The 26,047-nt window shown below is 39.3% G+C and overlaps 1 protein-coding gene across 5 annotated transcripts in view; it reads left to right on the top strand.

Moving 5' to 3' along the window:
- The window catches only part of GRM1 (glutamate metabotropic receptor 1), a 184,124-nt gene that overhangs the window by 134,938 nt on the left and 23,139 nt on the right, over positions 1-26,047 (top strand). For all 5 annotated transcript variants that reach the window (XM_058019363.1, XM_058019365.1, XM_058019366.1 and 2 more), the window contains exons 5-8: positions 3,620-3,866; positions 10,049-10,217; positions 12,087-12,213; positions 17,164-18,094. In XM_058019363.1, the coding sequence (XP_057875346.1) occupies positions 3,620-3,866; positions 10,049-10,217; positions 12,087-12,213; positions 17,164-18,094 (1,474 nt within the window). The remainder of the gene's footprint in view (positions 1-3,619; positions 3,867-10,048; positions 10,218-12,086; positions 12,214-17,163; positions 18,095-26,047) is intronic.

Raw genomic sequence — 26,047 nt, 5'->3', positions numbered from 1 at the left:
TTAATTTCATGGCTGCTTCACAGTCACATCCTTCTAAGGACTTAGCTGAAACTGGGATTATTTAGCTGTGAGATGCATTACAGTAAATGGAAAAAACAACAGTGATTTTCATGAAAATTTGGACTCTTTTCTCTTCCTTCTCTACCTGTCCCTCAGTATCACTTTTAGCACTATTGGGAGATTTTTCAGCAGTGTGTAGCTAGGATGTGGTGTTTGGTTTTTTGTTGGGATTTGTTTCCTGTTTTTATCTCCTTTTTCTTTCTGGTTAGTAGTGTATGTGTGTAGGTGCCCTCATCCTCCAAGATTTACTGACAGACACAGAGACTAAAATCAAAACTGTGATAAAAAAAATGACCCAGAGTACTGAGAAGCTGTTAAACTTAAATTATTAAAGGAAGATTTGCATTACACCCAATAGAAAATTAAATATGATATTTAGGACACCTGAATTCTTCAAGGTCATTCAAAAATTAATGGTCTAATTTGAGTGACTTCAATTAATCCAATATTAACAGGATTTATGACTTACAGCTTTTCTTTTCTTAGTGAAAAGCTAAGGTTAGTGAAAGCTAAGGTCTCTAAAATTAAAAAAAAATATAAAGTAAGAAAGCTAACAAAATATTTTTCTGTTAGTCTCTGTAGATCAATGATATTTTCTTCCAAGGCCTGAGAAACAAAGAAAAAAAAGAAGTTTCACTGTTCAGGGTTCTGCTTTGCTTTTTGTTACATTTCAAAGACTTCTTGAGGAGAAATACAACTTTATAGAGATGGCCAATGACAAATATTGTAGTACTTCTGCATTTATTAAAAACTTGCCCTATGAAGACTTAATTGAACACTGTTTTGTCTCTGGCTGAACACAATTACATGATTTCTTTTGTTTTAAAAACGCACACATTTCTAACTGATTGTCCTAAGTGAATTTTACAAATTCAAATGTATAAATGTATCAATAATTTATAATTATGAAAATGAAATAGAGTGGATTTTGACTCTGGGAAGTTAAGTTTAGGGAAAACATGACTTCTCATTCTGGATTTACTGAAAAATATCTTATTTACATGCAAGAATTTTTATATTACTGATCTGGAGACAATTCATTCAGACAATTTACATGTTGCTTTCCACTACAATACAATTATTTCGATAGGTGGCATTGAGGTAGTCACCTCTGTAGTGTCAGACTATATGCTTGCAACCTTAATTTAGGTGTTCATTCCAAAATAGTCAAAAGGAAATTCTTCAATCCACAACTATTTATTCTCTTTGGAGGTGTGCATATCATATTGAGATATGATAATCGAAAGCATGTTTTACTGAGTCAATACATACTTAAAGGAGTAGCCTCTTTTTAAACATTGGCAAATCCTTTTACATTTCATTTTCTACCTCCATCACCCACATGAAGGCTTGCCTCAGGAAACTCATGGATGCTATAATGTCAGCATTACTGATGTTTATGCTTCTTTTTTTTAACTAATTTTAAAAAATGAGGAAGACTGAGGTAAACTTTCATGTAGGAAAGGGTAGATAGTGGGTGCTGTGCACTATCTGATTTTTGTGATCTCTTCCACAACACTCTGCTTAGAAGCTTCACAAGAGAATGCTGTGCCAAGCCCATGTTCTTCCTGTGTCTCATTCACATAGGGACTGAGAACAATTTCATTTTCTAGCTACAAGAAAGCAGAATCAGTGATAAATTCACTGTCTGCTAGTCCTATGGGACTAATCAGCTGATAAAACACCCTGACAGATAATTTATTGAGACTATATATTAGCATATACAGGCATACAAATGTCAGGCTATGCTGTACATAAGTGAGGGTGCACAAGCACTGGCATGCTCTCTGCTTCCCTGGGTGAATGTTCTGTCATCTTGCATACCAGGTTTTTTATTTTTTTTTTGTGTTTCTCAACATCTGAGTGGTGTTTGTTTCATGTGATTTGAATGTGAGCTGTGAACCTTTTCTCACAAAGAAAGTGACAGATACGTTGCCACTGGAAGGAATTTTTTTCTGCTTTCTTTCAAGCTGCTCCTTGCTTGGTGATGCTGGTGGTGAATGTATGGTAGTGAGGAGCACATGAACTCATTCAGTCAGATTATGCTATATTCACAAAGCTTTTTAAATTCGCCATCATGTCTGTTTGCTATGTTAAGCTCATCTGTGAAATAGTTACTGAGGCAAAATTTTCTTGCCCAGCTGCAATGCAGCCCAGGGAAAGCAAGATAGACATCCCTGCATTTGCGCTCTCTGCTTTCCTATGAATTCTCAGGTGAAATTTCTGAGTTCTAGGGCAAGCAAACTGAAAAGACCTACCAAATCAGAGCCTTTTCCAATGATAAATGTAATGGCAGTCTTCATGGTTTGATTTGAAAGCCATATAATAGCTGCATTAGGGTAAGGAACTATTTTTCAACTTGAAAGTTTTGGTGAACTTGCAGATTTTTACCTCCTTTCATCATATTAAAATGACAAACATCTTCTCCAACCTGGATTCAAGAAGTGTCAGTTAACAGCTAGTCTCTCACACATCCTACTTCCCTGGTGTACACAAGGTGTTCCTGAGACAAAATAACAGAGGCTGGATTGCCACTGCCTGTTAAACATCGAGTAACGTGGGAGGCCTGCAGATAAAAGCAACTTGCAGTCTGGAGCATATTGTCATTGCATGACTCAAGGGGAAAGAAGTAAAACTGGAAGGTTTCTTCCTTCCAGCTGCCTTGGGCCCCTCAGCACAGGTCTGCAGGGCCTTGGGGCCAGAGCTGGCAGTGCTCTGCAGCAGCTCAGCCGGCAGGAGGCAAGCAGGGAGCAGGCCAGGACCCAGCAGGGTCTGATGTGAAGTGCAGCCCAAAACCAGCACCCTCTGACAGTGCTGGCCCAGCTGCAGATCAGAGGGAAAACCTATGTGGGGAGAAAACCTCTGCGGCCATGTTGTTTCTGATCAGAGGAAGGAGACTTCAGTGTCTGCTCCTGCTGCAGTCACACAAAAACTCAGTGTTTCATACTTTGGTTGACTTTCTGTTGCAACCCCATACTGGCATACCTAGTACCACTTTTAACTAAAAGGACTGTTTCTGGTAACTGGAGAAGTGATGTTGATTTACATTGTTTGGTTATTAACACTGAAAGGGACATTGCTGTCTTGACCCTCAAAAACATGAGATTAAAAAATAAAGACTTCAAATGTAACAAAAAGTCAATTTTTCAAAGAAATCACTTCAAAAATTATTTCAGTGGAAATCTATCTTCTTGATTAACCTTTCCTAAAATAAATAATATTGTGGAATGACAAGGAAAATTTCAAAAAAATGACAAAAGATAATCAAAAGATGACAACTTGATGAAATAGTTGATTTCTCATGAAGCATTTAACTTTTAATGAATTCAAGATCTCTGGGGTGGTGGTGGGCATGTGTTTTATTTATTTATGTATTTATGTATTTTATTTATTTATTTATTTGTTTGTCTATTTAAAAAATCCTCGACTGGCACCTTGTTTATGCCTCTAAAGCTTTATTAGAGAAAGAAGGAAATCCCTTTTATATATTGTTGCTTTTTCATATTTTCATGTAATTTCATCTTTCCTTATAACAACCATTTTTTTCTTACCATTGTAGGCAATGAGAGCTTAGAAGAAAATTACGTGCAGGACAGTAAAATGGGATTTGTCATCAATGCAATATATGCTATGGCTTATGGGCTGCAGAACATGCATCATTCCCTTTGCCCCGGACATGTTGGACTGTGTGATGCTATGAAGCCAATTGATGGCAGCAAGCTCCTGGAGTTCCTCCTCAAATCCTCATTCATTGGTGTTTCTGGAGAAGAAGTGTGGTTTGATGAAAAGGGAGATGCCCCTGGAAGGTAAAGAGGGTTCATCTCAACTATTAAACCAGAGGGTGGGAAGTGGGAATGTTACTGTGTTTGGTGATGTAGATTTCTTTGGCTTTTTTTCCTGAAGCATAAAGCATGGACCATTCTTTCCAACAGCCAGGAATAACACTGGTAACACATGGTATCTTATACTGGGACAAGAACTACAGTAGACCTTATAAATTTCTGGTGCTACAGGAGATGAAAAACCTTGTAACTCACAGAATTCTGGTGTGCAAGGTACTATCGGGTCTCAGTACCAGGGTTTTAGCATATATAAAGCCTAATACAAATTATTGGACTTTAATGAAGAATTTACCTGACATGGTTTTGAATAGAGGGCTGTAGAGCTCATCTATTCCAACTGGAGCTCCACTGAAACCTTGCCAGAGACTAGTGCTAATTGGTAAGATCCTTTATGATCTCCTTAATTTGTTCACTCCAAATAGAATCAGATCAGTCCCTGAATTTAAAGATAGGTCCTGTAGAGCAGGACAAATAATAGGGGGCTTTTGGCAGAAGTTTCTGTGTTTCACTCATTTGGGGTCTGGTCCCAGCTGTGGCAGCTGCTGTTTTTTAGCCCCCACCCCAGCAGACACAGGATGTACCCCAGCAGTGGGTAAGGCAGTCCCTAGTGGGGACTAGGATGTCACCTTTGCTTCTCTTATGGTAATGAACTGACTGAGATCTTTCATTTAGTTTTGTGCATTCCATTTTAACACAGATTTTTTTTCTTTCTTTTCCTTTTTTCCAAATACATTTAATTCAGCTGCTGAAGTACAAAGTCCATTATTAATTGAAACCTACCCAGGGATTGCTTCACTGAAGTTTGTTTTCCTACTGAGTTGTTGAAGTGCTATAAAAGGCTCTCTCACTCCATCTTTGGGCTTATTGCATAAGTGCATCTGAGTGCCAGCACCACACAAAGGAAGGGCTCTGGAACAAACGAGTTTTCATGTCTTTCCATGCCTCCAATGAGTATTCATAACACACAGTGGTCTTAGAGCAACTCTTATCTCTAGTACTAGGTTTTATTAGCAAAACTGGCCAATATTTTGCCATTTTCTAGATTGTTATGGTTTCTTTCTATTGTCATATTTAAACAGTATATATGTAGGGGGATAGAATAAAAGAAAATAAAGGTAATATAGAAAGTAATCTTACCCCTAAAGACTTGCAGCTGGGCCAATTATTAAAGATTAGGAGCAAGCAAGATTTAACAGGCCACAGCTGTAACCCATGAGAAGAAGAGTGCTATAAAAGAGTGGATTGGTTGGTTCAGGGGAACTGGTGTCAGTTGGTTACTGTGGGAAGAAGGAAGAGTCAGTACCTAGTGGTGCTGCCTATAAGAAACATCGAGGAGGTACAAAACTCTTGCATGAAGGAGACAACAATATGGAACCTTTGCAATATAATGACAATATATATACACTTAAACAGTTTGTTACATTTAATTAGTAACAAAAAACTAGTCAGTTTGGTCTTGTTGAGCATTGACTTTCGAATATTTTGGTCAAAGATACATATCAGTTGAGGTTAGACTTTGAAAGTAAAGCAAGCAATTCCCTTAAATTTGACCACATACTTATCAACATAAATGCATAAATCAAGTCTTTGCACATATAATTTAGATAATACAGAGAAATTACTGCTTAGTGTAGCTTTATGCTTTTTGCATATATTTGTGTCCATAAAAGCGTTACTCCAGCTTTGCAGATGCTGCATTTTCTGTCTGTTAGCTATTTGGTTTGATGTTTAGATATAATTTTCCAATTTTAGCCTAATTCTTATTTATTATTTTGTCACCCAAGAGCATTTCCACAACTCTCATCAGTACCAAGCATAAAATTAGATTGAACAGTTGCTGAATTTAAAACATAACAGAGTTTATACCAGGATATTCCTCTGAGTATGCCAGAATGATAGAATTTATTCCATCCATCATTTTTGTCTATAGCAAGGTTAATTTTTCTTGATTCCCTGGCCTACTTAGAATTTGATAGGTTATTTTAGGGAGGGATTTTTTTTGTCATTGATCCTCATTTATATTTTCACAGTTTTAGCTAGCAAGTTTGGGCAAGGAAATTCAATTAACCTTTTTGCTATTCATTCTGCAATCCTTGAATCAATCGGTGGCATTTATGATGTGAGCAATATCGTATCAAAGAATTGCTGTGTGTATATGAACTGTGACCTGCACAGTCTGTCAGATCCTTGTGTGGCAGCAGCAGTTTAACAGAATCATCTGTAGCTTCGGACTGGCTGTAGTGCTTCCACAGCTTTGTGTGGGAAGTCTCTTCATGCATCAGTGAACAGACCATAGCACTGTGTCAATACCCAGGAGTTTTTGTACCTTAGCAAAATGGACCACATACAAAACCTAAATATAGCAAAGTCAGCCTGCTATGAAATTTCTTAGTTTTTTGACTTCTCTATGCAAGTGCAAGAATGTCACACAAATGTGCAAAATGTTTTTGGACATCTTGTCCTCAAATCATGTGAACAAATCAACTTCCCAAGGTGAAATAATATTCTTCTTAGAAGGCAGCAAACTTTCTCATAATTTTCAAAATCTGTGAGGTTCTTTGAGCAATTGACTCCCACAAAATCTTAATTGTCATCATGATGAGCAGAGCAGATAGAGTTGCCTATAGTTATGTTTGTCTGGCACTCCCATAATCTTCTGTTTTGAAACCCATACAGCTTCATGAAGCCTTAACCATTTGTTTAGACACAACTTTTTTTCTGTCTCAGACTCAATTCATTGTTTCAAGGTTTTTATCAAAATGAGATTGGAAAACACAAAGTGTGTAGCCAAAGGTGTATTTCTTCTGTGAAGAATCTTTTCTTTGAGTATCTCTTATGCAGAAATACAAAGGAAACTTTTATTGGAAGGGCACAAATGCAGTCATTTAGCTGGCTACACTGCCTCTGGGAAAAAATGACATGGCTATAACTCTGGAAACTCAGCTGTCTGTGCTCTCTTTACTGTCATTAAGAACATGCTGGTAAATTTACTGCACTTTTTACTTTCATTGAGTAGCTCCCAGTTCCTTCCTCTGTAGCAATCACATCACTCAAATTTCCAGAAATGGCTGGAGAAGGTGTGAAGGATGCAATAGTCAACACAACATCCTTCTCTGGAATAAGACATATCTTTTAGCTCTGGTCCATTCTAGGTAATTGCCTCCTTTTATCTAGTGGTTGGTATGAAGAACCTTTCCTCTCTAGAGCAAATGATTTTCATAGACCTCTGACCATAAATGCTTTGTGACAGCAGGCAGGAGAACTTTCAGCCCCAACAATGAACCTTTGATATGTGGAGAAATGCTGAGGTTCACAAACTAAGACAAAAGTTTCACCTACATGAAACTTTTCATCTTAACTAGACTTGGACTTAGAACCACGTAAGTCTATTTAGTTCCAAATTTCCAACAGCTGTTCAGGCTTCAGTCATGGCAATGCTATCTACCCAGTGCTTTGAGTGAATAATCAAATTTTGCCTTATGTAAAGCCTTCAAACTTGCATGTAAACAATTTTTTTTCAAATATGTATTTTTGTTTCAGAGTTTGGATTAACAGGTGTTTATTTCATCCATTTACATCCCAGCATTGCTCAGTATCTCTTTTCACACCTGTCTTTCAGGATAGCAAACATCAGTATCAGTCAGGTATTATGGCTGTGGGAAAAGGTAACTTCAGCTATCTCAGATTAACTGGAACAAGAGTGTGCCTGTGACCAGCTGATTTATATTCTGGCTTGCCTTACAAGTAACTTGTTCATAAGACACCACCCACTGGGTCACATAATTTCCCAATATACCAGAGAGCTTGTTAAAAGAAGGATTAATTTTTTACCTAATGGATGTTTAAATGGCTTCTTTAAATGCTGCCATGTGTGTGTGAAATACAGCTGCCTCCAAGAAGTCTCACACTCTGAGAACTTCACAACTCTTGTCAAATCCTCTTCTTTTGGGATCATAATTTTTAGCATGGACACAGCCCAAAGTTGTTAAAGTTGTACATATGTGAGCGAGGGGATGGGAGGAGGTATTCCAGCACTGAATTTGTCTTTGCTCGAAGCACAGATTTTTCCTTAAGAAAAAGAAGGAAAGGATAAAGAACTTAAGCACATCTCCATACACCAAGTGTATTTTCTAGACCACATTTTTCTACTTAAAATTCAAGCTGCATATCAAATCTGCAAACATTGTACTACAACTTGTCATAATGCAAGGCTGTGTAAGAGCTTTTAATCTACATACTTTATTCTTTGACAGGTAACCTATAGGAAAGGGAATAGTATTACAAGAACACAGGAGAACCTCTTAATTGATATTGCATTAATGTCACTCTGTGCCTTGTGATGTATATTTGTAAAAATGAAAAAAGTATGTGGGCTCAAAAATTCCATTAAGGGAATGTGAGGTTTTAGCAATCTTTTATTCCCCTTCCTGAATTAATTTTCCAGCCCAGAGTAACTGATTTTGTGTCAGTCTAATATAAGGTCAAACTGAAATCCAAGTACATTTTCCTTGCTCGGGAGAGGAATGCACATTTCTACTGAGCTTTACTCCTGTCTGTTGAGCATCCATTATGAAATGCCTGACTTTCACTGCTTCTTGTTATCCTGATTCTTCACAAGCCTGGAAACAGCATTTCTTTTTTTAGGCACTTCCTTTAGTGTTAGAGCTGGGATACGAGAAGCAATTGTTCCCTAATGAATTTGAAATTTACCCGTTTCCTAAGCAATGCCTTGATTAGTGGCCAATTCCCAACCAATGGCTCTGCCTGCTGCTTGGAACTCCATTGAACTGAGTGGCAGGGGTGCTTTACACACATGATTCAATGGAGCTCTGCAGTGGCACTGGCATTATCTGAGCATGCATATTTGCAAAACTGAGGTCTAATTACAGCTGTAAATATGCATTTCTTTAAATCATCTTTAACAAAGACTTAGTTAAGAAAATTACTCTGCTCTACTCTAGAGAATAATTCTAGCACCTCTTCCCTCTCTGAAGTGCAGAGAGAGTTGAAATTTTGCATATTTGAACCTCAAAATGGAAAAGAAACAAATGGATGTCTCTCTTTGTTCACAACCAAACATCCCAATTTTATTTATGGTTTGTACTTTGTTTATCTTACCTTTCATTCTTAAAGCATGTACAGATTAGCAATGCCCATTATAAACAAAAGATTTTTTTCCTCTGGAGACTAAGCCAATCCAGTACAGAAGAGCAAGGCAGTAAATCCCAGGCTTGGAAAATATAGGATGCTTTGTTATTTTCAGCTTTAATGCTGATTCCTTGTTCTCGGTGCTCTTTCTCTTGTCATTTATTAAACAAAATCCTCCCCCTTCCCATCTTAAGAAACCAGTATGTGGGTTTAGCCTCTTTTGTGGTTCTTCCTCTCTGTACACACTCCAACATTCATTCTTCCATTCTTGCTTATTTTCTACTAAGAATCAAGTTACATTCTGTGGGTAAAAGAATGAATAGAATAACTATCAAGAAGGGATGCACACACCTCAGGTCCAACACACTGAAGGCAATGGGACAGGCTGGATGTTTATTGTAGCAGGTTTTTATGCTTCCCTTACCTTAGCCTTGGGAAGTGCTCTCTTCCTTGCCTAGGGTGAGGAAGTAAATGTTCTGACTGAGGTGCTAACTTTTCCTGACAGGATCACTGGGCTGCATGAAATGAATGGTCGAACTTAGAGCTTACAGCTAACTCATGGCAAACCAGTTCAATTGGTCTGAGCATTTCTGCTTAAGAGCTCCCAGCAAGGCCTATATTACAACCATCCTGCACGGAGACACCAACTGAAGGTTAAAGAAGTTTTGACAAATTATTTGAACTAGCAGCACCCAGACATTGCCTACACATGCATCTTCAGCAGAGTTTACTGTCTTTGGTGGACAGTTCTTCCTGGACACACAACTTTTTACCCATAATTTTATGCAAGCAAGGCAGGCAATCAGCATTTGTGTGCAAATCAGAGCTGACACTTCCTGTGATTCTGCTGCAAATCCTAAAGGATTTTTGGGTTTTTGTGAAACACAAGTCCCTGGAATTGGGGGATAACTTGAATATTTAGAGGCAGAAGAAGAAGAGCAAGGTAAATTTTTGTCCTTTATGTCGCAGGACAGTGACTCATTGTTTTTTCCTTGCAGATATGACATCATGAACCTGCAGTACATAGAGCCCAACCGCTACGACTACGTCCTGGTTGGGACCTGGCACGAGGGCGTGCTCAACATTGATGACTACAGGATTCAGATGAATAAGAGTGGAATGGTCCGGTCGGTGTGCAGTGAGCCTTGCCTGAAGGGCCAGATCAAGGTGTGCCTCAGACACCTACTTTCTGCTGTAGAAATAGGAATATCCAGTCAGTGTTTTTTTTCCTAAACCCAAGCAAGCTCCTTTCCAGCCAATGGGTAGGACTTCCTTTCCTTCAGGAATGCCAAAATGATAGAATCCTAGACTAATATCTTTCTCTAACAACAGTATATACAGGCCCATGTTTTCTAAAATTGCCATTTGTACGGATGCAGAATCTTCTAGTGTGACAGAATTTGAGTTTCACCTTATGTGAGAAAGATTTTCACTTAGTCATTGCCTACAACATTCAGTGGCTGTGATTCACCTGGGGGCTGATCTTGAAAATATTGTGACCCACAGGAGTCCAGTATTTTGTTCCAGCAGTTACACCTGCAAGGAAAAGTTGAAAAAAAAATCCAACAAACCCAATGCCTATTTATATCTCATGTTCGCAACAGGATGAATAGAAACACAAATGAAATAACTGTGTTCACCAAAGAGTAGCACTTGTATCAGGCTACAAATAATTTGCTACCAGTCATGTCTGGATGATATAAAGAAATGTTTCACCACTCTCAGAACGGTATGGATGCATTAAGTTTAAAATGGCATGAAGCCATTCAGCAAAATCTCCTTAGACTTCCCTTTCTATTTTAATTTAATAAGCACATTTGCAGCTTTTTATTTCTATATTGCTACTCTAAACAATAAGCAACTGATGATTTGGCAGAGGCACAGTGACACACTCCAACATCTTGGAGGAGAAACATTATTGGTATTTACCACCCTCCGAAACATCTTTTTTCTGTTTTTGAGGTTGTGCAGTTTGTGTATGTGTGTATATGTAAACACTATGCATAAAAATACCAGCTTCAGCTCTCCTTGAAGCCTATTGGACTCTCTCCACAGACTGCATGAGGAAATGTTAAACAAAAAAAAAAGCCCACAAAGCTAGTATTCAATAAAACAACATTTTGCATTTCACTGCTGTACTCATCTCTGCATATAGATGGATAGGAAGTTCTGGAAGAAAAGGCTTGATTCCTCCTTCCTGGCAAACAAGGGCAGAGTCTTTGTCAGAGCCCTAGGAGCCAGAGATACCCTTAATCTTTCTTTCAGCCTCAGGGTAATGAAACTAGGAATCAAGACAAGGAAATAATCTTTTCAGCATTGGATCTTGACATTTAGCAGCCCTCACAGCAAAGAAAGAAATTTTTCAGGGACATTTGTCCCTAAAAGAGCTGCTCTGAAGCATGAGGTTGGTCACTGCTTGCTTTGTTTTTCTGCTAAAACCCAATGGATCCTTTTAGCAGGATGTTTTGCAATTTGTTCTTACTTTAATTTCTATTTTCACTTGTGTAATGAGCCCCAAAGAGACTTCCAAATCAATTGGAATGTATGTTTATGTGAATGTGCTTGTGTGTACATGCATATATATGTATTTATATCCATTAATTACTCCTGATTCTAACCTTTGAATTTGTTTACTGCTCTTTACTATGCAATAGATATTAAGCATGGGCTGAGCTGCTTGTCCTGACCTCTGCCATCTCACAGATTAAGCCTCAAGTTTGATTGAAAATATGACATTCGCCATGCCTCTGTACCAGAGGGAAAATTGTTTTGTACTTTTAACTCAGAACAGCTCTCCTCAAAACAAAATAATATTGTCCCCAGAGGTTATCCTTGAATTCCTTAGCACAGATTTTAATACAGGGATCAATACAAAATCATGATTGGTGTTTTCTAGCTGTTTGAAATGTGCCATACACAGGAATCCTGTCATGTTTTAAACACTGTATTGCGTTGTGTGTTTGCTGGGGGGTGATGGAGTGTGCCTCTTTGTTTTCTGATAGAGGATGAGAACCAAGGATGTATTTTGTATTGCAGGTGATCAGGAAAGGAGAAGTGAGCTGCTGCTGGATTTGCACTGCTTGCAAGGAGAATGAATTTGTTCAGGATGAATTCACCTGTAAAGCCTGTGAGCTGGGCTGGTGGCCAAATGCTGACCTGACAGGTAGGCATGTATCCCTCCAAACACATTCTTTTCCTGCAGGACACGAGGAAAGTGCTGTGCGCTGGACAGTAAGGTGGCAGAGATATTAAAGGTACATATTTGGACACATGTTCCACTGCAGTTTAGGGTGACTGTCTTTCAGCTTAGTGCAACAGCAGAGACAATAAAGACAGCAAAATTTCTGCCAGAAAGAAATGTTCTAGTCTGTCGGTTCCTTTCCTTCATTTAGCACAAGTATTAATAAAGCTGTTAAGACTCTAATGAATTCAGCAGCATTTGCTGCAATTTAGCAGTGACTGTTGCAAGAGTTCAGTGCATTCTTGTCATATTGACTTGATACTCTTTTCTGACCATTTTAACATGCAACTAGTAGCACTTTATCTGGGATTTCAGGACCTTCAGTAACTGATTACTGGACTCTTGTTTGATATAAAGATCATTCCCACTGGACCCACCAGCAAGAGGAATTTTAAAATCCTGAGAAAAGCTGTCTGGAATTAGTTAAGTCTCCCTTGTGTATATGCCTAGATGAGTTGCATGCTTTGACACCCTTCTGTTTATTTTTTACCTATCAAGGTCAACCTCCACTTCTGCTCTGGTCTTTGCAGCAACCACTACCCCCTAAAAAAAAGCTACAACACATTGAGAAGTATCACCCTGACCTTAACATTTGCTTTGTATCACTATGAAAGACTAAAGGCACCTCTGTCCCATGTCACTTCTGCAGATCTTGGATGTCAGCATTCAGCAGGGCATTATTTCTAGTCACAGAAACAATCTAAACACCTAGCCAAAGATCAAATGTGCAACTTAACACATCTTTGTCCTTTACCGTGACTGGCTGACAGATATTGCTGCAACTTTTAGCACATAGGCAAAATCCTCAAACTTCAGTTATTTTCTTCTATAAGATACTTCAAGCTAGTAATTGAAGCCAAATGAGCCCTCAGAGCCTGTATTTTGAGAGGAAAGCTAGCTACTTCTCCAGGTTAAAATACAGTATTAATCACGAGAGACTGGTAAATGTGACTCATTTGCTGACTTGGCTTTCCATGGAAAGTAAGTTATGGTTGTGTCCCAGATGTGTGTGTGTAAATGTCTATATTCCATACCTCCCACTCCCACCACCCTGCCCTGCCCTGCCCCTGCTCTGGTATGCAGCTAAACAAACATATTTGTCAGGATACAGCAATCTTCAGACCCTTCAGGTTTCATGTCAGTGGGTTGTAAGTAGAGGAGTTAATGAAAACTATATTCTGTAAGGGCTCAAATCACAGAAACACATCTGGTATTAATAGACACAAAAAAATCCACAGAACCTTTCATAAATGTCCTCTTTGAAAAGCCCATATTCAATTCCTGCTCCTAGGACACCAGCATCTGTTAATTTTAAAGCAGATATCCATACACAATCAGGTTTTGCTGATCTTGGAGGTTCACAGAATTGCTTGTATCTACTCTTCAGGGAAGAAAAAGGGTTCTATTGATTAAAAAGAAGCCAGAACAAAAACCTGGTGAGAGATCAATATGCACTTGAAAGAATATGGTTCAGAGCTACCAGCTGCTCAGAGTTGCTCAAAAGGGGTCATGTCAAAATGACAGGCACTGCTGAAAAGAGTTGCGGAAAGAATCAGTGCTGGAAAAAATCTCCAGGGCATGTTGCAATCTATTAACTTTTAATGAAATCAGTAGATGACCTGCTGATTTGTGTTTCTTCTCAGCAAGGAGACTGGACTGCTGCTGTTTTGAAATCACAGTAACCTCAGCCAAATAACAGCATAGCCATCGACTTATTTCCTAGAGAACATTGAAATGGCAGTCTGCTCCCGCACAGCTTCTTCAATCTAATTGAAGAAAAAACTTTCTTTTTTAACCCCTAAAATTGATTTACTTGAACTATACTACAAAGTACAAAGCTGTGAAAGGAAACTGATGCCATCCTAATATTTAGAAGAAGGGGAATTATCTAGATAAACTCTGTCTCTTGAACTTTGTGGGAGTCACCATTGGTATGATTTAATCTGGAATTCTCTTTTCTTGCCAGGACTCCCATCAAATGTGTTTTTATAGCTTGATTTTATGTGTTGTATTCATACCCTGACAGTCACCATAGCATCTAGACACAGGCGGTAACATCTCACAGTGCAGATTGTTTTTCCCTTTGCCTTAAATCTTAAATGCTAAACATGTATGTGGTTTTAGAATCATTTTCCATCCCAGATGGAGGCTCTAAAATCCTTAATCCTTTTAAGAAATGTGAAGCACATACTAACCTATTTTGTAAGACATGCTTTTCAAGGTGCTCATTTTCTCCATTTGAAATCAGTCTCTGTGGCTCAGCAATCATTTAGTGACATTTTCATTTTATTTTTAAATGTACACAATTTTTTTAGATTGCTTCCCTTAAATATGAATGCAGTGAAATGGACTCAGCGGACACAAAGGATTTCTCACCATAGATGATGAAAACCTGACCTGAGAAATAGTCACTAAAGCCAGTACCTTAGACCTTGTGCCAAGAAAAATCTTTTATAGTACTAGAATATAATATAAGATGGATGAATGTCAAGCTAGTAAACTCAGTTTACATAAATTACCTTAAATAAGCAATAAAACAAGATAGGAAAGGAAGTTTTATAGTCTTATGAAAAGAATCATAAGGTTTTGGGGCCATCAGTTACCTGGGATAGGTTAATGACCTCAGAAAACATCATAGTTTCTCTCGTTGTCCTTGTGCTATTATATATATAATATATATATTATATATATAATATATATATATTCATCCATCTTGATGTTGTTAAGCTTAAAGTCCATATTAAAACTTAAACCTTCGAACAATGACTGACCAGATTCTTGTATGAGAAGAGCTTCACTTTTATTAATCAATGAGCAAGAGCTTCTGATCCTTAGTCTTTTATTAAATCATAGAGGAGCCAGTTTCCAGTCAGGGCTGCTAAAGCTAATGGCCAAATGTTCACACTTCTAATAAAGAGGTTTTCCTTCCTATTTCACCACAAAAGTATTGGCTAGAAGTATGGATTTCCTGAGTCTTGAGCAGACTGTATTGAGCAAATTAATTTTCTTTATAAAATTTTCTCTTTATTTTACAATATTTTCTTTATAAAATAAGATCTCTGGTAGCCATTGCTATAATTTCTAATGTTTTTCATGTTATGGGCATGTGTAAGAACAACACCTGTAGTTAAGTCACCTTGGAGACAAAGTGGACAGAATTACAAAACCTTCTTTCAGTTCACATGACATTGGCAGACATTAAAAGTTCAAGAAGAAATTTTCCATGTCAGGACTTTGCCTTGGGCTAATTTTTTTTTAATTTAAACAAAAAAATTTTTTCTCCTGTTTCTCAAAATGAGGTTACAGTAAAACTGTTCAACCCTCATCCATACCTTGTCTTACTTCTCAATTATTTGGAAGGAAGGACTTTACAGTACAATACAGGTATCTACATTAGAGCAGAAATGTCTGATGGTACTTTTTGTCACCATATGGAAGATGCATATAAATTAGGCAAAACTGTGAGACTCAGAAACCTTTTTTTCATAGATAGTTTCTCTAAATACACTCCTCACTGAGGAGGAAGGAACTGAGCACAACTTTTGCCCATCACAACATCAGGGGCCCTGTTAAGATCTAGCAGCAAAAATTAGAGGAAAAAATGCTTCTCTCACAAGCTTGCTGACATTAACATCTTTTCCTTGTTCTTTTTGGCCATGCCCAAGAATTTAGGCGGAGTTAATGAGCAGCCAGTCCAGGACCAGAAAAGCTGGAGCAGCAGTTTGTAATGAAGATATCTGGGTGGAGAGGTGGCTAAAAAACCTGAACTTTTAGGTGAACAGAGACAGGGATGGTGGGGGACTGGGAGGAAAGATACTTGAGAGTTGGGGAAAAGGCAGAAAAGTTGAGTTGTGTCAAAGGGAAACTGGAGGAGGACAGAAACAAGAAGTAGAAGAGGCTGTGGATACTTCTCTTGGGATAAAGAAACATGTTAAAAACATTTTAGAACTACTCAGTCAAGAACAGAAATTAGAAAATGCCATAATGAAAGATGTCCATAACAGCCTCTCAACCAACATCTTGTTACACAAAGGATTTTATTTTCTCTGTAGTGTTTATTTCTGGTATTACTTCAGCACAGTGAGGAAGATATCCAGAGACTCCTTTAACTTGAGTGTGGGAGAGAGCAGTTAAGTACTGTCTTAACAGATACATATATTTGCACATCTGTACCAGTCAGAAAGGAGAGTCTTTCCAGTTTTTATCTAAAGGCATGCATATTCTGTGGGTTTGACTCTTCCAAGAGAATTAAATTATGTTATTTAGAGGGAAAAAAATGACAAAATAAGAATGAGATACTGTGAAGAGAAAAAAGCAGAAGTGTGCTAAAGTGTAGTATCTACGATATAGTTCCATTAAAATTTTGGGGATTATTACCACTTTTCCATCCACAGACCTCTGATTAATTTATGGTATTTATAAAACCACACTCAAAAATGTAGTAGATCAAACTATAGTGATTGTGGTAATGATTGAATAAATTAATCTGAGAAGGTAAAACCTACCTGTTTGCAACAATGCTTTTCCTGCTGAAATGAAGAGATGATGATGACTTTATCTGTGTTCTGTTCTCAGCTGTACCTTTGGTATTCTGTGCTTGTAATCAGGTATCTCTAAAAGCAGATATTTCCAAATCTAATTTCCTGTTGCAGAATCACGAGGAAATGTTTGGAACACACAAAATGCATGGCTGTTTTTTGAACATATTAATCCAAACTTTTCCATCATGCAGTTCACTTCTTTGTAAAACGGTTTTAGTAATCCATATCACATAGACATATGCTAATGCTTGGATTATACTGAGATCCAGCAAAAAAAGGTTCTTCCAGGAGCTGCCTTTCTAACACTCTGTTTTTCTTCTGTACACTGCAGGCTGCGAACCCATCCCTGTAAAGTATCTCCAGTGGAGCAATATAGAGTCTATTGTGGCTGTGGTCTTTTCCTGCCTGGGGATCCTGGTCACCATGTTTGTCACCCTTATCTTTGTGCTCTACAGAGACACCCCTGTTGTCAAGTCCTCCAGCCGCGAGCTCTGCTATATAATCCTGGCTGGCATCTTTCTGGGTTACGTCTGCCCTTTCACCCTTATAGCTAAACCCACCACGACCTCCTGCTACCTCCAGCGCCTCCTGGTGGGCCTCTCCTCCGCCATGTGCTATTCCGCCCTGGTGACCAAAACCAACCGCATCGCGCGCATCCTGGCGGGCAGCAAGAAGAAGATCTGCACCCGCAAGCCGCGCTTCATGAGCGCCTGGGCCCAGGTGGTCATCGCCTCCATCCTGATCAGCGTGCAGCTGACGCTGGTGATCACGCTGATCATCCTGGAGCCCCCCATGCCCATCCTCTCCTACCCCAGCATTAAGGAAGTTTACCTTATCTGCAACACCAGCAACCTGGGCGTCGTGGCTCCTGTGGGCTACAACGGACTCCTCATCATGAGCTGCACGTACTACGCCTTCAAGACTCGCAACGTGCCTGCCAATTTCAACGAGGCCAAGTACATTGCATTCACCATGTACACCACTTGCATCATCTGGCTCGCCTTCGTGCCCATCTACTTCGGGAGTAACTACAAGATCATCACCACCTGTTTTGCAGTGAGCCTGAGCGTGACAGTGGCTCTGGGGTGCATGTTCACTCCCAAGATGTACATCATTATTGCCAAGCCCGAGAGGAACGTCCGCAGTGCCTTCACCACCTCAGATGTGGTGCGTATGCATGTCGGGGATGGCAAGGCACCTTGCAAGTCCAACACTTTCCTCAACATATTCCGGAGAAAGAAGCCAGGGGCTGGAAATCCAAAGTAAGTGGATTGACTGCAGGTACACCTCTATCTGTATATGTCCCTCTCTTTGCCATCCTTTCTTGGTTGACTGTAGTCTGCTGAATAGTAAGGTATGTAATAGTTTTTCATCTCATGTGTAGCAGAGAAGGTGGGAATGATCCTTTATTTCTAAGCCTCAGATGGATATTGGCACGTTGCTCATTATCTTCTCTTCTGCTCTGAAGGAGCCCTGTGCCCAGCTCTCTGTACTGCTGGGGCAGGTCAGGGCTGCAGTGGCAGAGTGACCAAGCTCCATAGCAGCTTCTTGCATCTCCCTGTCTCATGTGCGTGTGTACAGGGATCTCACGCCCTGACGTGCAGTTGCTGCGCACCATGTTCAAACTGAGGTGCTACTGTAGCCTTTTAGAAAAGAAATCTCTGTCTAAATGATTGTAAATCACATGTACTTGCCTAAGGCCACTAGAATGTGTGTGAAAGCTGAGGACTGAACATAAGTTTTTAAGGTAGTGTGTTGTGACAGTCCTCATGACTGTGATTCAAAAGCACCCTCCATGTTATCCCTGTGCTCTATTTAATACTCCGTATTATGAGCAATACTCTTACTCATCATTTGTGTAAATCTCTCCGTGTTCTCAAACTCAGTGTTGGTGTGAAAGTTGCAGAAGTCAACTGAGGGTGAAAATGAACTTGCATTCACATCTGTGGAACTTGTTATTTTCCTTGCTAATAATTAAAAGCAAGCCAGATGCAGCAGAGCGGGAGGGAGAACTGTTACTTCAAACAGCATCTCCCTGTGAGGAGCTGTCTGAAAATTTGCATTCTTTATTATCTTATTGTTTTTTGATCTTTAAACAAGCACTATAGGGGTACATATGAGCTTAAATTATTTTTATCTCAATTAAATAAAAATAAAAAAGCACCAGTGAAACCTACATTTCTGAGCTTCCCAATAGAACAAAAATTCAGTTAATTTCCAGTTTTTGGGGATCTGTAGTTTTCTGAGTCACTCAGGTTGGTTTTGATTCAGTTTTCATAAGAACCATTTTGATCTGTCCTGGTGATAGAGGTAATGCTGTAGAAAACCCATGCTGTGATCAATTTTGTCTTTATGCTACTTCAGTAATTTTTTTTTTTTTGCTAGACAGAGGGTCAGAAGGGAAGGGAATGGAGACATAAGTGACCCAAATACACAGCTCAGTGTGCCACAGAGGCCACATCAAGGCAAGGCTGCTGACTCCTGAGCTAGTCAGAGAGAGAGCAGGGAGCAGCCCTAAGCCCTAACAGCCATCACCTGCAGGGAGATGGCCAAAACTCTCTGTAGCCCAAGAGCATGAATTCCATGCAAATAGAAAGATGGAGCCTGATCCACCTTCCTCTGACTCTTATTTAGTTACAAATAAGAGGGACATCTGTAAGAAACTAGTATGGTGTCCCTGCAGTGTGGTTTTTGGCTAACAGTGTTGGTTTCTTTAAGTTATGACTGTCAAAACAAGAGGACTTTTGAATATTTTAGGTTGTGACAGACTTAATAACTAATTCTCTGTTCTGCTTATTCTTCTTCTACCTTTATTTAAAAAAAAAAAGTAATTTAAAAGATCACAATGTGATACGCTTAGAATACAAATCTTAATATGAGAAAATATTATATAAAGTTAAGCTTCTCCCTCATCATTGTCATCTTTAAAACTCAACAGGGCTTACCTGAGATTTTTATCAATTTATTACATCATTTTAGTAAGATTTTCTCGACCTCTGTGTTAAGCCTGCGTGAGTGTTACAAAGCAAAAAAGGTCTACAGAGTTTTAAGTTGCTTTTCTAAACTAAAAGCTCCATACCTAGTTAATATGCCTTTTTTCCCTCAGGTTAAGCATCCATGTCTTTTATACAGCCAAATTCCCACCTCTGTCCTAAACCTCTTGTGCAGTTACTGCATGTTGTTCACCCAAACCAGCTCAGGTGCAGAGGCACCCTGGGATTGCTGATGGAAAAGGACAGCTCTGTTCATGGGCATGCAGAACTGAAAGAGGTTTAATAGACAAACATGAAGCTTTGGAAATAAAGTCACAAGGCAAAACAAGAAGTAATTTCAGGGATTTGGGCAAGTTTTTTATCTCCTAGCTGAGTCCATTGCAAAGTTTCTGAGGGCATTGTGACAACACAAAAAAAAAGTGAGTCGCTGTGGAAATCAAGAAGGAAAAAGAATTTGCTGCAGCCTTGGAAGCACTTAGATAACTCAAATGTGTAATCAGGTCCTTCCTGAAACAGGACTTACAGCTACTGGTACATGCTCAATGCCCACAGGAATGATCTCAGACTGATTTTCAGTAGTTTTGTTTGTGGTTTGGTTTTGGTTTGGTTTGTTTGTTGATTGTTTTGATTTTGTTTGGTTTTGGGTGGGTTTCTTTATATTTGGTTTGGTTTGTTTGTCAAACATCAAAATCTGGGATTTATTTGTGATGTTTTCAGTAATTCTCTAAGTATGTTGCTCTGTTTCTAGAATCTTCAATAGTGTCTCCCTGTGGCCACATTTTTCTGTCTATTAGTGGCCAGCAGTACTGCACTCAGAAGATTTCTCTTATAGATGTATTAAGCTATCTTCTTGTTATGCCTTCTTCCTCTTCTTAGTTTGTTTTTCTTTTTCTGCTTTTCAGTTTTCATCTCTTTTCCTGTCTGTATCAAATCTCTTCTCTGCTTAATCTATTGAATTCCAATTCCTAAACAGAAAAGTGGCATCCATCTAAATTAAATTGGTGTGGAGATACAGGGTTAAATTTAATTAGTTTTAAAAATGGAAACTGTTTTTCATTTACAAGGACAGATAAAACTTATATAAGCCTTCATAAAGCCTTTTCATGCAATGTTGTGCTGTTAGTTTAACTAGTATAGCTTGGGGACTAGAGCAAGATGAGACACTCTTCCTTTCTCCTTCCTAAAGTAGAGCAAAAGAATTAACCAGGGAAGTCTCCTAACACAGGATCAATTAATCAATTCAAACCCTTCAGCTGTCTCTGGTGCTGACATAGTGGTCAAAAAAGTCATTTTGAAAAACATCTCTGCCAGCTGCATTGCCAACAGAGTTTCAGTGAAAATAAATTTCTTAGTAACACTGGTGTTCACATAAATAACAGAGCACACTGCCTTTACTGATCTGTTGTGCTCTCAAGATGCTACGTGCAGTCTTGGGGGTTTGATCTTGCTCTTACTTTGATTGAGTTAAACCAGGAGCAATTACAACCAGTGCAGTTTTCCATAGAGCTGGTTGGGAATTTTTCAGTGGAGTATATATGTTTTCTACCAGAAAATTCTGGCCCTTCAAAACACTTCATAGAATTGGGCTTTGCTGGTAAGTATTTACCCTGGGACAGGGGGACATTTTTTCTCATGGAGAGAGGAAGATATTGGGAAATCATGAGGAAATCTTACCTCAATAGTTAAAGTGCTCACTTAGGCTAAGAGCATCTCCTTCATTTCCCAGGTAGATGATTTATAACTGGATTGTGCACTGTCCAGGGCAAATCTCTTTTCTGTGTGTTCTTGTCCAGCAGTATTTTTGGAACAGAGATAAAAATATTGTGGTGCAGACCCCTGGGAAATTCTTGGTATAATTCTGTGAGAGAGCTTGAATCTGGGTCTGAGGGATCCCTCGTGAGTGTCTTCAGTACCAAGCAACTGTTATCCTTTCCCTCTTGTCAAATGAATACTTAAATATGTATAAAAAAATGGAGCAGCTCCATCAGGAGAGATGAAGAGAGAGGGATATCTGCTGCTTGTATTGAAGCTTTGTGGGGACATTTATTGTTCGTTTGCTGCTTGAAGGTATTACAAGATCCTGGCTGTTACAGGATGATGGCATAGCAGCATTTGTTAGGAGAGCTTTTTGCATCTATTTTTTATTTTTTCCAGATGTGAGAGGGAAACATTTGTGTATGGATCTTGCAGTGATTTTTATCCTTCCTCTTGGTCTCAAAAGTTATTTTGGTCTATGAGGGTCAATGAGCTTGAAGAGAGAGACACTTTTACAGTGCCTGAATGATCCCTTCCCTGAGGAAGTAATGCTGCCTTCTGTACTAGATGAAGGAAAAAACCAAAGTGTGACACTTCAGATGCTGATTCTGATGAGGGTCCAGGAAATGCCTTCTCCAGGAGTGCTGTAGGGGGTTGTCACACAGAGAAAGCTCATTTTGTGTCTTTGGATAATAAATTCCAGGTCTGGCAGTGATGCTTATCTGCTCCCTCAGTCTTCACATCTGAATTATTTTAAAATTTATGGTTGAGACCCCAGGTCTGGACACCATTTTAGTGCATTTTGAATCAGAGTAAGTAAGGATTTAGTTGTCCATATACATTATGTAGCAAAATCTGAGTTAAAAGGAAGCCAACTAGCAAGACTTACTGAATGGCCAGGACTCCACATTAATGCATAGGCTACCTGCTTTTCCCTTATAATTTTAGTATATTTACATTTAATTATTTTTCATCCAGGTGTCTGCCTTTAGCAATGAATAGCTGATTTAAAGTACTTCTAAAGTTGCGATTTATCTTTTTCACGCATTTCAGCAGTCCATGCTTCTAGACTGCTGTCACAGACATCCAGTCACCTGGGCCACAGATCTCTCTAATGTATTTATTTTATTCCAACAAAAATTTTCAGACAACCCAACATCCCCTAGTAACTTCTTCCTGCCTCCCTTTATCCTTTCTCCCTCTGTGCTGGCTTCCTACATACAGTTTTTTAACTGAGAATCAGGGTTCTCAGATAATAACCTCTATTGACATGTCTGTACCTTAGCATGGCTTAGGGAACCACCTGCTTTTTTGTCTTGCCAGTTATAAAATTATCTCCAGGTGTTCTGAAGTTGATGTTTCTCTTTACATTGACTTGCTGAGTTGCCATTTCGTCTTGAGCAAACTGTACTGACAAGCCATGTTTTTCTGGGCTCATTTCCCTTGGCCATTCACAGTCCACAAAGGTTTTTGGGCACTTCACCTCCTTCATTTTCAAAGCCTCCCACAGACACGTGGTGAGGGGAATCTTAGCACAAGTATGTCCAGAAGATTTTGTTTCACTGGCTTTTATGGTGTGGGGGGAGCAAAGTGCACAACGAAGCATGGCAAGACTTGGAGCTTCCAGACACAGAGAGTAAATGTTCAGCATGCTCTGCTGCAGTTGCTCAGATGTAGATATTTTACAGCCTGTCACTTAGTCCGGCCTAACAGCCCTGTCACAGAAATAGTGCTCAGGAGTACTCCATCTTCTCACTATTATGCTATTCTTCTGCACAGTCAATATTCTGTCTTTAAGCAGGGGTTATAGAGGCAAGGAGGGAGAGAGAAAAGTGTGAACAGAATTCATGAAAGCACTTTCAATGTAAGTAAAACAATGCCTTTTGTCCTGATCTCTACAAGCTAAAGTAGGTGAAATGGAAACAAAACAATCTATCTTAACCTGGCAACAGCCACAGGGGGAATTTTTCATTCAGTCTGGCTAAAATATATCAAAACCTCTGAGTAGGTTTAGTGGAAAGTGCAAGCAGGATTAATAAAAACTGGTCGCCATTGTACCTTCTCTTGTTAAAGTGATATATTATATCCTGTTCTTCAGGACAGGCCCAATGAGAGAAGTGTTTTCTTTGGTCCTGAAGTGTGTCATCTAGCCTGCAGCACACAAGAATTATCTTTAAATGCTTCTTACACAAATTAGCATCTTGTGCAGTTTTACCTTCCTACAACAGTGCCTAAACAGTATAAAGACAATTGCTGAATCTGATAGGAGATGGTAGACTACCTTGCTTTGCAATTTAGAAACCTGATGCAGTCGGTAAACTTCTTGTGTCCTGCACTAGTATTGCAGACACAATAAGACAGACCCTAATTTTTACCATTACAGGCCTTGGAAAACACCACATTCCAAGGGATTTTCAAGAAGACCCTGTAGCCTGCTTTGCCTGCACAGCCAACCTACTGAAGCTTACCCCAGAGGGAAATGGCATATCATGAAAGAGACTTTTGGAACAGCAGAAAGGATGTGAGCTTCTGCCAGTGGGAAGTTTATATAGAGATTGAAAAGAAAAAATAAATTGGCAAAATTGTACAGGACAGATAAGGTTGTTTATTTAAACAATTTGTTGCTGTATATCTGATCTCTCCATTAACCTCCAATAAAATGGTGACACCCACACCCTGGTTTTGGGGCAAAGGCACCATGGGGCACAAGGTGCTGTCCTGGTCCATGGCTTTGAGGCTCCCAGCTCCCAGCCAGGGCATGGGATCCAAAACCCCTGGACATTTGGTTCACCTTTGCAACACACTCAGGAGCACTCTGCTTCCTTGACAGGTTGTTGCAGATGTGGCAGCTCTAGAATGGCTCCTGGTGACCCAGCTGTCACAGGGAAGGCAGGGGGCACCCTGGTCAGGCCTGATTCATCTTCCTATTTCAGCCCTCCCTAACATTTACCCAGCTTCTGTACTTAGTGTAATCCTCCACCCTTTTCTGAGGTTGCAGTGCCTTTATGGGAAAGCCTCTTGCATGCTCACAAAGGATAGCTGTAGGTTTTAATGCCAAACACCTCTCTCTCAGCAGCTGGTATGTTTGCTGGCTTTGCTGGGCTGTTTGCTGGTCTTAAACCATGAAAGATTTTGCAGACACATAGCACTGTGACAGCTCTTACCCAGTTCTCTTGTAGATGTGATGTGAATTTCATGTAAGAAAATACAGCAAACCCAGTCAAGCTGTTCTGTCCTTGTCAGTATATTGATTTAAGTGAAATTCCCAGACTGATTTAAAACTCCCAGAGGACAGTTACGTGGTTCCAAAGAGACTCTTAGAACCAGAGTTAAAGAACCGGGAAGAAGCAAAAAATAACAGGGGAGTGTGAAACTTAGGATTCCAGTAACAATCTTTTCCAGCCCTGCTGCAGGGTTTCTCTGTTAAATTTGATCTATTAATTATATCTAATATTGTCTTCAATAGCCTTGAATTTGAATTGGATTATGATACACATATATTCTAGTTCTGGCCCATAGACCAAAAATAAAATACAGAATAAGGGATAAAAGACTTTCTCATTTAAATAACTACTAAACCCCATAGTTATTGAAGAACCAGGCATGGCATATGTAGATATCAAATCATACACCAAATTGTCTATCAGGGTGTATATGTGCAAAATAACCAGTCTGGTGATAGTGGGTTTTTTAATCCTTCTAATGAGAAATAAGGGGGGTAGCTGCATAAAGCACTGCAAAAGGTTTCCTTGCAAATTATACCAGCTAAAGGGAGTTCCAGCTCATGCATAGCTGATCACATGCCATTCCTAAAACAAAATGAGGAGAAGAAGTGGACAAAAATACATGCTATGATTGGGATGTTTGCAAAACCAAAAGGCCTGGCAATTTAATTTCAGTCCTCTGGGCTTGCTTCCACAGCCAAACAGAGGCTGCCTGAGACTACATTTGGGAGAAATAACTTGGAAAAAGCTATGAAGTTCTGCAGTGACTTCCCAGAAAGAACAGTGGGGATAAACCCCCCTAAGACAAAATCCATATACTGAATAAGTTTACAGGATACATTGCCTCCCATCCAGACTTCTGCTCCTTGATCACCAGAGTCACATTTTATATCCAGGGTACTTTAAATGAGAGGGCTGTTGTGTAAGGTTCTATGCAGTTTCCTCCTTTTCTCAGAAGTTCCCAGTCCATGGCAGTTTCACCACAGTCTTTTCAGGGACGGGCACAACTTTGTTCTCCCAGGAGATTTTGACAGGACATATGTCTAAGGCACAGTCCCTGAGTCCATCCTGGTTCTTGCCAAAGGACTGCTGGGGAACTTCACTTTACTACTCCTCCTCTTGTTTTACAGCTCTCAAGATGCTGAATCACAAAATGTTTTTCTGCTTGGGGGCACTGCTGTAGCACCAGGAAGCTTTGTTTAATGAATATTAATACTTAAGCACAATGACAGAAAGATACAGA

This window comes from Melospiza georgiana, chromosome 3 (assembly GCF_028018845.1).
Source record: "Melospiza georgiana isolate bMelGeo1 chromosome 3, bMelGeo1.pri, whole genome shotgun sequence".
Taxonomy (NCBI): domain Eukaryota; kingdom Metazoa; phylum Chordata; class Aves; order Passeriformes; family Passerellidae; genus Melospiza; species Melospiza georgiana.
This window is presented reverse-complemented; position numbering and strand designations above follow the sequence as displayed.